General features: G+C 38.6%; 1 protein-coding gene across 10 annotated transcripts in view; it reads right to left on the minus strand.

The window, feature by feature from the left end:
• The window catches only part of Sh3kbp1 (SH3 domain containing kinase binding protein 1), a 346,801-nt gene that overhangs the window by 130,753 nt on the left and 197,923 nt on the right, over positions 1–18,125 (minus strand). The window contains exon 1 of one of the 10 annotated variants that reach the window (XM_010643668.3): positions 4,122–4,248. The exons of the other annotated variants lie outside the window; for them this stretch is intronic. Within the exon in view, the coding sequence (XP_010641970.1) occupies positions 4,122–4,136 (15 nt within the window). The 5' untranslated portion in view covers positions 4,137–4,248. Of the gene's footprint in view, positions 1–4,121; positions 4,249–18,125 lie in introns of those variants that run through there. 10 annotated transcript variants of the gene reach the window in all.

Here is an 18,125-nt window from a genome sequence, read left to right on the forward strand (position 1 = left end):
TTTTTTTTTTTTTTTTTTTGTACGCGGGATGGAACTCAGGACCAAGGCAGGCAAGGTGCCACTGAGCTCAAGCCCCAGCACTCTAAATTCTTAAATGTGAGAAAAGACACACCCATGCAGTCAAAGTAAACTGGACAGCTTGTTTTAAATTTGCCAGTTTTCACATGCCATTTAACTCAACTGAAATCCACTTAGCTACAATATCACTTTATAACTTGTAAGAATATCAGAGAGAAAAAGAAAAACTGGGTTTAAGGACATGATCATTGTAATGGCCGCTTGGAAATATGTGAAACTTTGAATTTCAGGAATCAAAACCATCTGTAAATTCTAGGATATTGATATTAGGAAGTAATTATTACTAAAGAACAAAAGAGAGCCACAATTAAATACCTATGGATAATTCTGTCTATCCCACTAAAGAATATCAATTGAATCAAATCAATAATTCAGCAAATAATTTCTGAAAGGAAGGACCTTCATTTCTGATTCCAAGTGATCCCAGAGGAGAAGAGGCAAGAGAAAAATCATAAAAATAGCTTTCACCACTATATAAGATGAATCAGTATATCACTGGAATTAACAACAGCACAAAAAAGAAATTCATCTTTTCTCAAAATAACTATTTTGAAACCACGCTCCATAAATCTCTAACTATAGATTCAAGTATGGAAGCAGAGCTACATGAAAAGCAGGAAACCTACCAACCACCTGGATGTGCAATGCATATTGCTTTTCTTCAGGCACTCTGGAAACGAGAAACCTATTTCCTCCTTTAAGCAATGGGTAATTTCTTGGGATTATGTAACCAATTAGCTGGTTAATGGTGATTTTCAAACAGAAAACCTTGATCCCAACTCATAATTCTAAGATAAAAAGAATGATATTCTTTGCTTTTAGTGACAGGCAAGATGAACACAAATTGAACACAATTATGACCATAATGAGATACTACTCCATACCCAAAATTAAGATGGCTACTATCAAAAACAAAACAAAAAGAGAAAGTAGTAAGTATTGGTGAGGATATAAAGAAGTTAGAATCCTTGTGTATTGCAAGTGGGAGTAGATACAGTGACTATAGTAAATATGAAGTTTCCTCAAAACTTAAAATTAGGATTACTATATGATCCAACGAGTTCCACTTCTGGGGATATACCCAAAAGAATGAAAACAGGGAAAAGTAACAGTATGCCAATTTTCATTGCAGCATTATTACAATATAGAAAAGGTGAAACAACTCAACTGACAAGGAATGGGCCAACAAAATGTACCGTATACATACAACGGATTACTATTCTGCCTTAAAAAGGAAGGAAATTCTGATATAAACTGTAACATGGAGGAACCTTGAATACATTAAGCTAAGTGAAATAGGCCAAGCACAAAAGGGCAAATCTATATGATGCCACATAAAGTACCTAGTCAAATTCATAGAGACAGAAAGTAGGGTGGTGGTTGCGAGAGGATGGGGGATCCTGCTATGGGATGGTTAATATTTAATTGGAACAGTTTCTGATTTGTAAATTAAATAGTTTTAGAGATGAGTAGTTAGTCATGGTGGCTGTATAACTATATGAATGTACTTAACACCACCAAACTGTACACTTAAAAATGGTCAAAATGGTAAATTTTATATTAAGTGTATTTTACCGTAATTTTTAAAAAAATTACACATCTCAACAAGAGTACAGAACATGGAAAGCTCTTATGAGGATTTCTACTGGGAAGTAAAGCTAAGTATATAGGATTAAGAAAGTTACTTTTATTGCGATTGTATTTTGTTTTTTTGGTACCGGGGATTGAACTCGGGTCCTTGCGCTTGCAAGGCAGGCCACCAAACCGCTGAGCTAAATCGCGATTGTATTTTCATTAAAAACAAACCCACAAATTAAGTCAGCCGTTAACTTGAAAATTCTTCTTTTAAAAATTCAACTTGGGCCGAGGATTTAGCTCAGTGGTTCTACCACCTGCTTCACAAGTGCAAGGTCCTGAGTTCGATCACCAATACCAAAATAAATAAATAAATAAATAAAAAATAAAAACTCAACTTAAGGAAATAATCAGGGAAGATACAATATGCATATGTAAGCATAATATTTTAATACTAAAAAATAAAAGTAACCTAAAGAGTTATCAAGTGCGGATGGGTTTAACAAATGGTGCTATATCTCTAAGATGGAGGGATACCCTAACGATATCATATGGCTATCTGACAGAAAAAGAGGACCCACAATATGTTTTTAAGAAAGACAACATTTAATATAACCCCATTATGGTATGAAGAGTGACAGGTATGTATGTCACTACATGCATATTCAGGTTCTGGGAAAAAAAGGTTTGGGAGGATATATATAAAATGTTAATTACAGGTGTTCTTCAATAAGATAACTAAGGGCAATTTCTATTCATATTCTTCAACTTTGAGTTTTTATTATTATAGTTTTTGCAAAAATTCTTGTTATAAGAGAAGTCACAGAGCTATTTCCATTTTGAGAAACAAACAGGCAAAGGGTTCAGGGAGCACTCAACAATACAAACAGCTTACAGGCTACATAACCAGGTTAGTAAGTGCTCCCAGCCCATTCCCATCTTCCTTTCCTATCTCTAGGCTTCCGCCTAAGGAACCCAGGGTGGGTGTGGGGGGTGTTGCAGAAACATTTCCATAGTTTACCAGCTATCCTATCATGTTTTCAACCCTTTTCTCCTGTGAAGACTCACCATTACAAATAGGAGCAACTCACAGAGAAAGACTACTTATTACCTTATTCTCTCTTCTAGTTACCAAAATTTGGAAATAACACCAGCAAACTTCAGATCTTCTTCCCTAGGAAAATCCTCTCAACCCCATGGAAATGAAGCTATTTTTATTTTACTCAAACCCTTCTAGTGTTTCCCTCATACATACACCTCTGTTCTCCTTCTAGGGAAGAATCAGGCACCATTAGAAAACATTTCAAGAAGTTCTTTTACTCTTAATGTGTTAAAATGCTTCCCTTTTGCCACCTATTCCCCGCCCCCCATGATTTAAAAAATACTAATAGTTAAAGCTGACATAAAAGGACATAAAGGAACATATTTTACAGACCTCATCTCTCCCCTTAAAATTTTTTTTCAATGACAGATGGGGATATGGAAGACACATGACACACTGTAAGCTTTACTTATCCTGTGGTTTATTTTAGGGAATTTTATTTTGTGTTTGGAAAATGATAGACTTCTGCTTTTATGTAGACAAGTATGAACAACTCACTGAAACATGACAACTTATTACTAGTAAAGTTGTAGGAAAGCAAATAATGTCTTTATTTTACGTTACATAAGAATATTTGAATACAAATGCTCAACACTACAAAAATAGGTGAGTATCTTTATCTCTATTTAAAAAAAAGCAGTTCCTTAGCACCCAGAAGTCATTACTCACAGCTTCTTCATTCACAAGGAAAACTTCAAATGCTGTGCCTCCCACAAATGAAATGTCTCATAGCTAGTTCGTTTAGCAGGGACATATTCCTCTCTCCTAAACTAACCAGAAAAGCAAGCTGTATTTGTTTACTGCACAAACATCTGTAATTGCTAAACAGCTCTGTGACATGATGTAACAGTTACTGCTTGTGCAAACTGCCCATCTAAATTACTCTGCAGCATGAACACATGAAAACCAAGACACAGAGAAATTGGAAACAGCTGTAAAAATTGATAACTGAACTGCCCAAAGCAGTGGGGGCTGGGGCAGGGGCAGGGGTAGCAATAAAAACAGCTAAATAGCTCTAGTGCAACATTTGACTTCAGAAAATAATCCTAACATTTGATCGGTTCTTCCTTAGCACATCCACAGCCCTTTCTCCATTGTGGGATTCTAGCTGGCACATAAATAATTTTAACCCACCAATGTTAACCCAGTACAAGTCCTGCTACAAGATGGTACAGATACAATACAAATTAAAGGGATGTATTACATCTCTAAAAGCAAAGAGAGAGAGAGGGAGCGAGATGGAGAAAGAGAGAGAGAAGGAGAGGGGGGAGAGAGAGACGGAGAGAGAGACAGAGACAGAGAGAGACAGAGAGACAGAGAGAGAGAGACAGAGAGAGACAGAGAGAGAGCGAGAGAAAGGAAATACCTCTTCTCCCATCATGCAGTCAGTCTTCTCTCTTCAGTTTAAAAAGGTCCCAGAACTACCCTGGAATCCTCCCACTTCCATACAAAAGCCAAAGGCATGGAGCCTGAGGACCCAGCCTAAGCCTGAGTCATACTTGGGACCGAATGAGGAATGGAGAACAAAGCTTGCATTTGTTTATGATTCAGGAAGCCACTGCCGATTCATGGCTTGGGTGGTTTTGCGAGAAGTCCTCCTCCCTCTCCTACATCTCTTCAGGAATCTAGGTTGCTGTCTGTGGCCCAAAGGTGTGACCATTTGGTTAAGAAACATACTGAGGGAGTGTTTATTTGGCAGGACCCAGTGACTACTTCTGCTTAAAAATTCCAGAGAGGAAATAAAAACCCTACTATCTTTCAACAGATTGCATGGCTGGATACGTGTATGAAATATCAATTGTGAAAATGCCTGTATTTTAAAGAAATGAAGTTAGTTGCACTACACAAAAAAATTACTCATTAAAAAAAAACAAACTTAGAAATGAAAAACAGCCCTGGTTTTATGGAAAGGCTTTTCCTAGGAAAAATACAGCAAGATTGCTGCCATATCATCATGAGTATGCTAACAGACCACAATAAAGTATTTAGAAATCTTGTTTTTCCCCCAAATAAGATACCATTTTAGGCTAGGTGTGGTAGCTCCTGCCTATTGTAATCCCAGCACTGGAGAAGCTGAGGCAGGAGGATCGCCAGGAGTTCGAGGCCAGCCTGTTCTACACAGTGAATCCAAGGCCAGCCTACACTATGTAGTAAGACCCTGTCTCATAAAACAAAACAAAACAAAAATAACCAAAAACAGAACAAACAAAAAATATTTAAATGGCCACTTTAATAAATTCAGAACCCAGTGGTTAAGAGTTGGAAACTTTACAGAGCCAGGAGTACCTGAGATCAAAATCCAAGTTATTTCTTAATTGTGTAATCCTGAACAATTTATTTAATCTTTCTTTACCTCAGTTTCTTTATTTATAAAATGCAAATAATGGGAAATGTAGCTCAGTGATAGAGCACTTGCCTAGCATATGAGACTCTGGGTTTGATCACAAGCACTACCAAAAGAACCCCAAAAACCAATCTCTCCATCATGGAAATAACTGCACCAACCAATGGGGTTGTCTGTAAGACTAGATAATATTTGTAAAGTGCTTATAGAAGGATATGAGTCTCATATGAGTCACTGTCATAAGTCAGATTGCCAGCACATCTTCATCTTGCTACCTTTCATATATTCTCAGATTCTTATGACCTGTTTCAGTTACTATGGTTAATATTTAAATTTTAAATTAAAGTAATTTAAAAATAATTTATTCTGTATTTATTAACTGTCTGTACTATGCCCAACTCTGGGAGGGTCTTTGAATAAGATGCTATCCCAAGTCAGGCATGGTGGTGTACGCCTGTAATCCCAGCACTCAGGAGGCTGAGGCAGGAGGATTGCTATAAGTTCAAGGTCAGCCAGGGCTACATAGTAAGTTCATGGCCAACCTGCACTATAAAGTAACACCCTGTCTTAAAAAAATAAAACAATATTTTAAAATATTTAAAAATAAAACAATTTGAGAATATGAAAAAAATGGAAAAAATGTTTTTGTAAATAGGAAAGGGAGGAGGGGGTAAAGAGAGGGCAGGAACAAGGGGAAAAAATGGGAACCAAGACCTGTCATGTAAAGGTATAAGATCCCAATGATGAATGTAACTGTACTATATACCTAAAATGTACCAATACACTCAATGAGAAAAAAATAAAACAAAGCAATAAAAAATTATTAAAAAGAGCTATCCTAGTGCTCAAGAAGTTTACAATCTGCTTGAGTGAGATACAGATATGTTTACATATGACATAGAAAAAACAAGTGTGGGAGATGTTAGTAGGTGGGAAATGACAACTTTGACACAAGTCCTACAGGATTTGCATTTGGGATTCAGAAAACTGATAAGAAATCATCTTATCAAAACCTAATTATGATGAAAGCATAATAAATATCCTATGCAAATTCATTCCAAATAGTTTATTTAGCTACTCCTCCCTTGATCAAGGAAGTGGAGCATTAACTCTTCAAGTGCAGGGTTCCCAAGTGTAAAAGAGTTGAGTAGAAGAGGAGGAAAAAAAAATAGACCAACCTGACTTTCCAGAGGAAAAACCTGACCAATGCCACCTCAGTCAAGGTGAGCGAGGTTAACATCAACAGTGAGAAGATGTCTGGGTACAGTATGTGCCTTGACATGCGATGTGACTGGCCCTCCACCTCTGTGGCCTTCCTCCACAAACCCAGCACTTAAGTCCAATCACAAAGAAACTTCCAGACAAGTGCCTCTTTAAGGACATTCAACAAAATTCAAAATTGCAAGGTCATCAAAAACAAGGAAAGTCAGAAAACTGCTACAGCCAAGAGAAGATGGGGTGACTGAACATAATGTAACACCCTAGGATGGGAACCTGGAACAAAAACAAGGACAGTGAGTAAAAAACTCAGGAAATCTGAATAAAGTGTGGACTTTAGTTAATAATGATATATTAACATTGGCTCACCAATTATGACAAATGTACCATATTAATACAAGCTGTTAACAACAATGAAAATTGAGTGTAGGGTATGTGCAAACTGCACTGTTTTCACTAGCTTTCTATAAATCTAAAACTATTCTAAAATAAAAAATTAATTTAAAAACCAGGAAGATAAGCCCGCTTATTTACATATCCATAAATAAATGTGCATTTGTATTGTACAGATATACATGATTATGTCTGTAAACATATGTAAACATATTTAATGATGACTTTCCAACTAAATTTTTAAAATTTTCTGTCTTAAGTCTGTTAAGAAAGATAGGAGAATGCTGACTCTTGGCTTTTTTAGGATCCCAAAATACACAAAAGAATTTCTTTGAAAGGAAACTTGGCTCTTCTGTCAGTTCTGCTGCCAACCCAGGCAACAGCGGCCCAGCCAAAAGAGTGTGCATGAGGTGGGCCCATCTGCCCCTTTCCAAGAGCTACTAGAAGTTCCTGGTGCCTCGCCAAACAGTCATAATCCACGAAGCCCCAGGCTGACAACTCTCTCAGCTACTTCCTCTCCCATCTCTAGTCCACATTCCCCAGCACCTCCCCAGTTACCTCTCTAAAGCATGAATCTGATTATGCTCTTGCCCAATTGAACTCCTCCAACTAACCAGCCCACCCTGAAGTGCCCCTTGTGAGGGGACTTTGCAGAGCTTTGTAGGAACAGCTGCCACCTCCCCTTTTAATGCCACCATTACCATCGCCACCACCTGGCACAGCCTCTACAATCTAATTCAACTCACTTCTTAGCCCCTTTGACTTAATCATGTTCTTTCTTTGTCCAGGTACTCCTGTCTCTTTCCTTCTTTCCTTCCCCACCCACCTCTCTCTCTTCGGTGGCTTGAACCCAGGGTCTTTACACAGAGCTACGTCCTCAGTCCTTTTTTATTTTGAGGCAAGGTCAAACTAAGGCATTAAGTTGTCCAGGCTAGGTTTGACTTACTGTCCTCCTGCCTTAGTCTCTCAGACTGCTGGGAGTACAGGGGTGCACCACCACTCCCAGCTCTTCCCATCATCTTTTAACACTTTACCCAATTACCTCTCTCCCTGAAAAGATCTCTGGGACACCCTATTCCTGTCTTCTCAAGGACCAGGAAAGTTGATAGTTCTGTCTTCTTTATTCTCATTCATACTTTGGACATAACTCCGGTAGTCCTTATCCCTGCATTATGGTAACTTTTATACGTACTCAAGTCTTTCTGATGTAGTGACAAATCAACAAGGCCTATATATGATGGGTGATCCAAGGCATGATTTGGAGAAGTGTGAACTCTATTCCAATTAACTAGATCACACCTTCCCCACCCAAATTAATAACCTCCTGGGGGGGGGGACCTGCACGTATTATGGGAATACACCAACTAGACATGCTATCTAGCCAAACTCTTCCCACATGGATTACTAACCCTTAGCACATTTATATACAAACCCAGAACTGCCACTGCTGATCTATGGAAGGTATTCGATAATGCTTCAGTGAATGGATGAGTGAACCAATTAAAGAGCAAATGGAAAAGTGAATCTGTAGCTAGACCACAAGCAGACCCCAGACAAAATGAGTTTTCTCTTATAATTTCAACTGGATTAGGGCAAAATACTATCTTAATTCATCTAGATATAACTAGATATGATGGTTTTAACAACTACTTTTAAGGAATTGTAAATACAATGGTGACACAAAATTTCAAATTATGGCACTTATTTTCCAGTGGGTGACATTTAAGACTTGGTGATGCAAAACAAATGGCTACCACAGATACACCAAGCATCAATTTTACTTCTCAGAGTTTGGAATTTTCCATAATCAAAAATTAAAGAAATGATCCTAGAAAGGGCACTGCCATTTATGGGTATTCCTTCTGTTCTATTAAGTATCTGTGCTGCTGAAGCGAGCACACTGTTCTATCAACAAGGAAAACAGTAACAACTAACTTTAATGAAGTAATTATTGTATACCATAACTTTTCTAATCATTTTACACATTAATAATTCTCACAACAACCCATGGGACAGATCCTATTGCTTTTCTATTTTAAAAACGAGAAACAGAAAGCACTGAGTGATTAAATAACTTGTCCAAAGAAGAGGCAAAGTTGGGATTTAAACCGGGGTTCTCTGACCCACATGCTTAATAACCACTGTACAGTACTCCTAAAAACATAATTTTAAAGGCTGGGAATGTGATTCTTTTTTTTGCAGTACATTTGCAGTACATAATGATTACATTCATCATGAGGAGCTGGTACATGTACATAACACATCTTAATTTTTTTCATCGTCTTCTCTCCTCCCTCCTCCCTGGAATGCAAAACTTGTAGATGATTGGGTTGCAATTGAGTATTTCTTAGAAAATACACTACCAGGCCTAGGAATGTAGCTCAGTGGCAGAGTACTTGCCTAGGATGCACAAGGCCCTGGGTTCAATCCTCAGCAGTGCCAAAAACACACTAGCCTGAGTGCTTTAGAAAGTACATGTGAAGCATATATAAAGGGTGATGAAAATATACAGTGATTATTTCAATTTAACATTTTTAGTGTGGTAAAAGATACAATGCCAATAAGCCCCTCAAAGCATTCCCTCTCACTGGCCCATCATTCTCGCCACTTTCTGAAGCTGTTCTGGAAGTCTTCTTTCATGTCTTTCTGAGGTGTGAGCACAGATACAGTGAGTACTGCTGCTGAGTGCCATCCGAAGGAAAGGCAGGCTTGTAAAAACATCACGGTAATACCCTCATCTCCACCACATCTGGCACTGTGTGATTCTGGCTCTTTCCCAAAGTCACAATGACTGTGAAAGGCAAACTTTTTGAATAGATTCAGGACACGGAGGCTGTCACAACAGCATAACTAAAGACATGAGAGGGGACTTTCCAGAACTGCTTCAGAAAGTGGCGAGAATGATGAGATAAGTGTGGTCCAAGCAAGGGGTAACATGTTGCGGGGGATCAAAGGCAATGTGCCTTTCACTGTAACAAGTTTTTAGAATTTAAACATTCACTATATTTTTCAGTCACATTAAGTATTAAACTGTAAACAGCACCAAACATGTCAAAGAGTAATGCTGCAAACTGTTTACCTTTCCCTGTCAATCTTCCTCCCCTTTTACTTTTCCTAGTGCCTTTTCTCTTTTACTTTCCTTTTTAGTTTTATTTTAGGATTCCCTATTTTTAATGTTCATACAGAGATTTCTTTAACTGAAATACCGAATCGTTTCTCTGGTGTGAAAAGCTATAATAGTACACAGGATCCTAATGAGAGAATTAATAATGTAAAATGGGAAGTAAAGGGCTAAAGGTGTGGGGAAAGTGGGAAGGGTAGTGGAAAGGTAATAAGGGAGAGGAAAAAAAATATGAGAAAATGAAAAAATGGAAATAAAGTGCTTGTAAATGGGGAAGGGAGGAGCGGGTGAAGGGAGGGCAGGGACAAGGGAAAAATGAGAATCAGGACCTGTCATGTACAGGTACAAGATCCCAATAATGAATGGAACTGTACTGTATACCTAGATTGTACCAATGAACTCAATAAAAACAACAAAAAAAAGAAAACAGAGGTATGCTGAGGAGAGATAAACTAAAGCGCGAAACTCTCAAATATGCGTCATTCAGTCCAGGCAACCAATGGGCATCTTAATACCATCTGTTCATTAAAAGCCACTGATTTTCCAACAGCTCAAGAAATGTCACATTATCTTATTTTTTCTCCAAAATGAGGGATGGGATATCCAATACTCTTAGATCTCCGATAATTACAAGGTTTTGGCCCAGTTATGCTTCATTAGTCAAAGAATATATCACTATCTCCTGAAGATCCCCCAGAGTTTATTTCTAGTCTCGAATGGATTAGAGCCTGACACTCCTTCCCTCTTTTAGGTACTAGAGATCAACACAGGGGCACTCTACCAATGAGCTATATATCCCCAGCCCTTCCTATTTTTAAAATTTGAGACAGGATTTGCTAAATTTCCCAAGCTAGCCTCAAATTTGCAATCCTGCCTCAGGACTGCAGGCATATGCTACCATGCCTTGGTTCTCATTTTTAAGGAACAAAGATCATCACTTCAGATGTTTACATGTTTTAATTTTATGCTGTGATAGCTTGATGAATTTTTACTAGAATGAATAAAAAGGATACCTGAAATAACATGTAAAAGATATTCATTTTCTCTTTCTGCAATTTGGCTGAGTAAATCAGCTAATTAGTGACTTATTTATATATGATTTTAATTCTAATTCTTTGCCATAAGTAAAAGTTACAATGTTGATACCATAAAGGCATTAATTTGGGTGATTGACTATATAGATTCGATTTAAGATGATGAAAGTTGAAAAAGAAATTGTTACAAAAAATATCTAGTAGAAAATGTAGAAAAACAAAATCCTTTCAAGAGAGAGATGTCAGAAGTAACTAACGGAAATCAGCTAAGACAGGAAGACTGTGAGAAAGGAGCTTCTTATTTCTTTGGACAAAACACAGTAAACTACCAACTAGGAAAACTGTCAAGTCTCAAACTATCTTCTTATGAGGCAAAAATGATTGCCCTTCCCTCACTGACTAAGAGGGCCACACAGTTAGTGCCTAGAGAACCCAGGCATGGAATAAGCTGGCACAAAAAAGTTGGGATTGTTCTGTATAAAAGTATGTCAAATTAGGTTCAGGGGCTCACCCACATATGTGTAACTCATCTACTCATGTGTGACATTCACTACTCCCTTCACCCAAGTGCTCATCAAGTGCTTCTCTGAGTAACTCATAAAAAGAACAGCTTAGAAAGACAGGAGGACCTGCGTGGGGGGTCACAGGGAAACGGCCTGAAAAGGAAATTCTCCCAGGTCCCCTAGTAGGAAACAGAGGTAGTTACCCATCATCCTCACAAGAATAAGGTCCTGTGTGGACTGCTTTCTTGCTTATAGTCTTCCAACCCAATCCTCAGGTGGATGACCCCCAAATCCACATCTATCACTCTCTCCTGGTCACCAGATTTATTATTCACCTGCCTGCTGGATGTCACCACTTGATAGTCCAACAAGTTCCTCAAAAGCCAGCTACCCTAACCTGTCACTTTCCTTCTGCAGTATTTTCTAATCAGACAAAGTGCATTTTCAAGGTTTCCTTTTCCTGTATCCCCCAATATACTATGAAACTTCTTGATCCTACCTTCAAAATATTCTCCCAAGCTATCCATTTCTACCCACGACAGTAACTTAAGCTGTAAGAGAAAACACATTTTTTTCAGATTTTTTTATTGGTGCATATTAGTTAAACAGTAGGATGTTTTGACATATTCATACATGCATAGATATACTTTAATCATTTTTACCCCCACTGCCCACTTCCTCTTCCCTTTCCTTCTTAATAGTGTTTCTACTTTTATATCATCTCTTTTCCTTTTCCTTCCTCCCCTTCTTCTATAATAGTACATCTTCTACTTTTATATCATCTCTTATTATTTTTTAAGATTCCATACATGAGAGAAAACATGCAACACCTGACTTTCTGAGCCTGGCTTATTTCACTTAACAGAATAATCTCTAGTTCCATCCACTATCCTACAAATGACATGATTCTGTTATTCTTCGTGGTTGAATAATATTCCATTATGTTTGTTATGGTGTGTATCTGGATGTCCACCCAAGGCCTCATGTGTTCATAGGCAGAGCTTTGAAAAGGTGATTGGATTATGGGGGCATTATAGCCGACCGGTTATCAGGAGGTGGGATCTTGTCAGAAGAGGTGGGTCAGTAGGGGCATGACCTGAAAGGGCGTATCCTCCTTCCCAATGCCTCCCTGCTCTCTGCTTCCCAGCTGCCATGAGACAAGCAGCTTTCCTCCACCCAGGTGCTTCTACCAGGTACTTAAGCCTGCCAAACATGGGCAGAAACTTCTAAACCTTGGGCCAAAATAAACTTCTCCCCCTTTAAGTTGTGGGTGTCAGGTATTATGTCTCAGCAATGAGAAAATGACTAAGAAGACGTCTGTATACCAGATTTTCATTATCCATTCATTTCTTTTGGGGGGAGGGATCGAACTTAGGTCCTTGTGCTTGCAAAGCAGGCAGCAGAGACACTGAGCTAAATCCCTGGCCCTCCATTCATTTCTTGATGGGCATCTAGGCTGTTTCCATGGCTTAGCTACTGTGAATTGTGTTACAATAAATATGGGTATGCAGGTATCTCTATAATATAATGCCTTTAATTCTTTAGGGAATATACTGAGGAGGGGTATAGCTTGATCAAATGGTAGCCCTATTTTTAGTTTTTTGGAGAACTTCCATACTGATTTCCATAGCGGTTGTACTAGCTACTTTGCCCTTACATCCTTGCTATCACTTACTGGTTTTTGTATTCTATTTTTAATTAATTTTATTGGTACATTTAAGGTATATAATATAGTGACATTGGTTTTTGTATTCTTGATGATAGCCAAATCAGACTGAAGATGTACGAAAACAGGGGGAGTCACTGGTGGAGGAAAGACTTCCTGAAAAGGACTCTAGTAGCATAGCAAATAATGGAAAGAATCAACAACTGGAACTACCAAATTAAAAGGCTTCTAGCTGGACATGGTGGCCCATGCCTATAATCCCAGCACTTGGGAAGCTGGGGCAGGAGGATCACTTTGAGTTTGAGGTCATCACGGGCTACATAGTGAGTTTAAGGCCAACCTGAAATATGCAGAGAGACCTTATAAAACCACAAAAAATTAAAAAGCTTCTGCACAGCAAATGAAACAGTTAACAAAGTGAAGACACAAGCTACAGAATGGGAAAAAATCTTTGCCAACTTCTCTTCTGGCAGAGGATTAATATCTGGAATGTAAAAAATCTTAATACACACAAACCAGTAACTCAATCAATAAGTAGACAAACAATTGAATGGATATTTCTCAAAGGAAGAAAAAGTGGCCAATACATATATGAAAAAACGTTCAACATATTTAGCCATCAGGGAAATGTAAATGAAGACTACATTGAGAGCATCCCTTATCATGGTACTTCCTTCCACATAAAGGGAGCGCAAGTGTAAACAAGTAAACACTCCTGATACTCTCTGCCCCTTTACTCACGCTCCTCTGCAAGAGTGAAATGACCCACCTGACAGGTAAAGTTAGGGAAAATAAATTCGGCATGATCAGCTCTTCTTTTTCCCTCACTCAGAAGCTGCACTGGCTGCCCTTCCCGGAGGGGCAAGGCCCTTCTGAGTCACATGGGCCTGAGCTCGTGCAATGTTGCTGAGATCGGGTAGGTAAGTTTAATTCTGGGATCAGCTGGAAGGCCCATCTGGCTCTCTCCCTAATTTGTATCTTCCAACTGCCTTCATCAGTAACAGCATTACAATATAACATGTGCATAGAAAGACATACAAAGGACACCAGCATACTGCTTGAGGACTTCTCATAAAGTGAAATAAGATCTGCACTGAGAGACATACTGTGTTTATGGGTTGAAAAGGTATAAATTCTCACCAAAAGTATCTATAGATTTAATGCAATCCCAATCAAAATGTTAGTAAGATTTTTGGTGGTGGTGAGGATTGGCAAGCTAATTCTGAAATTTAAATGAAAATGCAAGAGGTCAAGAATAGCTTACACTATCCTGAAGAGGAACAAAGATCAAGGCAGTACAGAATGCGCTCAAAGATAAACTGACTAATAGAACAGAACAGAAAGTCCAGAAATAGACCTACGTATATGCAGCAACTTAAATTACAACAAAAGTGACATGACCATGCAGCACAGAAAGGATGATCTTTCCAACAAACAGCGCTAGGTCAACTGGATATCCATATTTAAAAAATTAGCAAAAATAGTCTTTTGATTCTCCATTCACTCACTCATCTTATTAATCAACTGATTTAGCACTTAAATTGGGGATGGGAAGCTATTTGTTAAGAGAGCAAATATAAATTTCTGGTACCTATCTTCTGAATTTTACTTACCATCTTCTGTGCCCCCTTCCACTCTACAGCTGAAATGCTTTCTCTAAACCGCCTATTTGTCACGTTGCTCTCTTGCTTAAAACACCTTTTCTAGCTCCCCGTTGCCCTCAAGATGAAGCCCAAACTCCTAACAAATCTCACAAGGTTCTTCATGGTCTAGGCCAGTGATGGTGAACCTCTTGGAGCTTTCAATGATACAAACGGCCTGCTGTGGCATTTGGGTCACAGGTTTGCCACCACTACTCTAGGCCCTGCTTCTTTCTACATTCTCATCTTTTCCTATTTCCTGCTGCATCTCTACAACCATCTGTGCTATATCTTTCCCCTTTAGAGGCATTGATATATGTTGCTCTGCTCACCTTGATAACTCTATGCTCCTTTGCTTGACATATGCCTACTGGGCCTGTGGTACTGGCTTAAATATCACTTCCTGTAGGAAGTGGGTACATGCACCTACCTATAAGCCCACATTCTCCAACCTCTCCACCAACTCATCACTTCCTGCCATGTCCAAGGAGTCTTCTTAGGGCACAGCACTGTGATTATTACCAATCTTACCCTGATTGTGGCATTTCTCACACTATATTATTATTCCTTGTTTGCTTTTCAGATCCTGAGAACAATGATTGGTTCTCCCTTACCACTGTGTCCCTAGTGCCAAGTAAATCATGAGCACTAAATAAACACAACAGAAATGAGTCACTTTTACAATTTACAATTTTTAATCTATATCTGTCTTTTTAAAAGTCCTATAAGGTACAAAAGGTAAAAATAGTATTTCCATTTCATAGACAGCCCAACTGAGGACAATCATCTAGGAAAATAATAGGATGCCCATCTAACCTTCTGGTTTGTTCATTTGTTGGTTGGTTGGTTTTTTTGTTTTTGTTTTTTTTAAGACAAGTTCTCATCATGTAGTTCAGGCTGGTTTTGAACTCACTATGTAGCCTAGGCTGGCCTCAAACTTGTGGTGAACCTCCTGCCTCGGCCTCCCAATTGCTGAGATTACAGGCATGTGCCAGCCCATCTGGCCTGAGCTCAGTTGTAAATGCTCCATTTTTCTCCAAGGTTTTTCTTTAACTTTGATATTAGGGAAATTTCCAAAAGATACAGAAAAAGAATGTAACAAGCTTCCATGTATATACAACCTGGTTCCAACAATTACCAACTCATAACCAATTTTGTCTCTTGTATTCCTCATCCATTTTCTATCTTCTTCTTCTTCTTCTTTTTTTTGGGGGGGGGTTTTGAGACAGGGTCTCACTATGTAGTTGAGACTGACCTGGAACTCACTATGTAGACCAGGCTGGTCTCAAACTCACAGTGATCCTCCTACCTCAGCCTCCCGAGTGCTGGGATTACAGGCGTGCGCCACCACGCCCGGCCTTCTATCTTCTTAACTACTGCAAAGAAATCTAGATATTATATCATTTCATCTATAAATACTTCAGATAAATGGTGCTTTACACAAATAATTCACAGGCTTATCCACTTGGCAGTATTAAACAGATTAATAAATGGGTTCCATGCTTATATCTTAAGAGAAACAAGAATATCTATACTCGCTATTTCTTTATTCACTGGTAGTAAAGGGACATTATGCAATTTGTCTTCTGGTATATAATCTAAATATCACTTCGGGGTCATATGGATTAAACAGGTAAGATAAGCAGAAAAGCAGGTCATCATACTTCACAAACCGAAATGGAAAGAATATGATGCTTGTTGTTGTTAATTATTTCCAATTCCTTTTTTCCTTCATCCAAGCTATCAAATCAGCCACGTCAGAAGGCCAACTGCCCTAGCCTGCAGCAGGAGACATGTTTGGGCCTCACCAACCACACACAGTGCCACAATAGATCTAGCTCGTGTTTCTGCAAAATCAAAACAGGAAGCTCCATTCTCAAAGAAAATTATCTTCCTTAAACATAAATCTCAGGAAAAAAAACACCCCAAAAGTGATGAGAGCCAGGTTGTACACTAATAAAATAACATCACACTCATCTATTCTTGTGTCAGGCTGTGCAATAACATAATGGATCCATAAATCTATGCAATTTTCTGTGGTTCCAACAGCAGGGGGTGGAGGTAGTTTCAAATTTTCTTAGGTATTGTAAACATTGTTCACAGTCAGTTAAAAAAAAAAGGGCCTGGGAGGTTATATTTCCCCCAGACACTTCCCACGGAGTAGGTTAATGCAATTTCTGGCACATAGTTTCATTTTGCAAACAAATCAGAAATTTGGATGCACACATACATACATGTATATACACATATATACACACAAGGACTGCATAACTCTTTCAAAGTTAATGCTCCATGTAATCAATACCAATGCATTAAGTCTTCCTATTCCACAAAGATGTACTGAACATACTTATGAGCACCTGCTTATGTACCATGCACTGCTCTGAGCACATGGCATACATCAGTGGGGAGATGCAAGAAGCCCTATGAGGGAACAATGGAGGTGACAAGACATGGAGAAGTAGATGCTGGACATACTTTTGAGGCAAAACTGATGGAGTCTCCTGATGGATCAGTCATGTTAAATCCCAGAACATTTGTCTTGGGCAGTGAGAAAGCAATAGCACTGCCTTTAACTGAGGTAGGGAAAGCTTTGGATGGAGAAGGGGATGATAAGGACTTCCAGCTCGGACAAACTGATGCAGATTTAAGATATCCAGATGGAGACACTGAAGTGGGAAGTTAAACAAACAGCTCTGGGGTTCAGGGAAAAAGTGCACTAAGAAATAAACTCAGGAGTAGCTAGGGCACCCGCCTATAGTCCTAGCACTTGGGAAGCTGAGGGAGGACTGCTTGAACCTAAGAGTTCAAGACCTGTCTAGGGCACACAGTGAGACTCTCACCTCAAAAGTAAGTACACAAGCAAATGAAAGTATTGCATTTGAAATTAATGGTTATTAATAATTCATTATTGGCAGTTAAAAATACTAAAGCAACTTTAGAAGTTATATACGCACACACTGTCCTACACAGAGAAGAAAAAGACCAAGAGTCATGAGAGAAATAAAGGGAATAAACTATTTAGTGATTGATTCAATGGTCATTTCAAACACCTGAATATAATGGAGACAAACTCCAACTATTATTTCTTTCCAAATAGGAACTTATTCTTTTGTACAAACTTACAGGAATCTGAATGTGACCATGTGAAACAGAAGTGAGGTCACAAGCTAGGATACAAACTGTTTTCATATCTTGAGAAAAACCATATACAGAAAATTGAAAGAAACAATGTTGACTTGGAGAAGCTTCAACAAAAAAGAAGTTTAAATAAAACAGTCTTTAGTTTCTGGGTATTTTCCTCTATTCCCTTATTCATCTGTAAGGGGATAAAGTAAGTGTCCAAAAAGTTCTCTTTTCAGAATCTGTCTCTAATGGACCTGGGTGGGCAAGTGTGCTGGGGCCAGGGAAGGATGGAAGTTCTACAGTTGTAGAAGATGATGTAACCCTT

This window comes from Fukomys damarensis, unplaced genomic scaffold (assembly GCF_012274545.1).
Source record: "Fukomys damarensis isolate Sample0158 unplaced genomic scaffold, DMR_v1.0_HiC HiC_scaffold_39, whole genome shotgun sequence".
Classification (NCBI taxonomy): domain Eukaryota; kingdom Metazoa; phylum Chordata; class Mammalia; order Rodentia; family Bathyergidae; genus Fukomys; species Fukomys damarensis.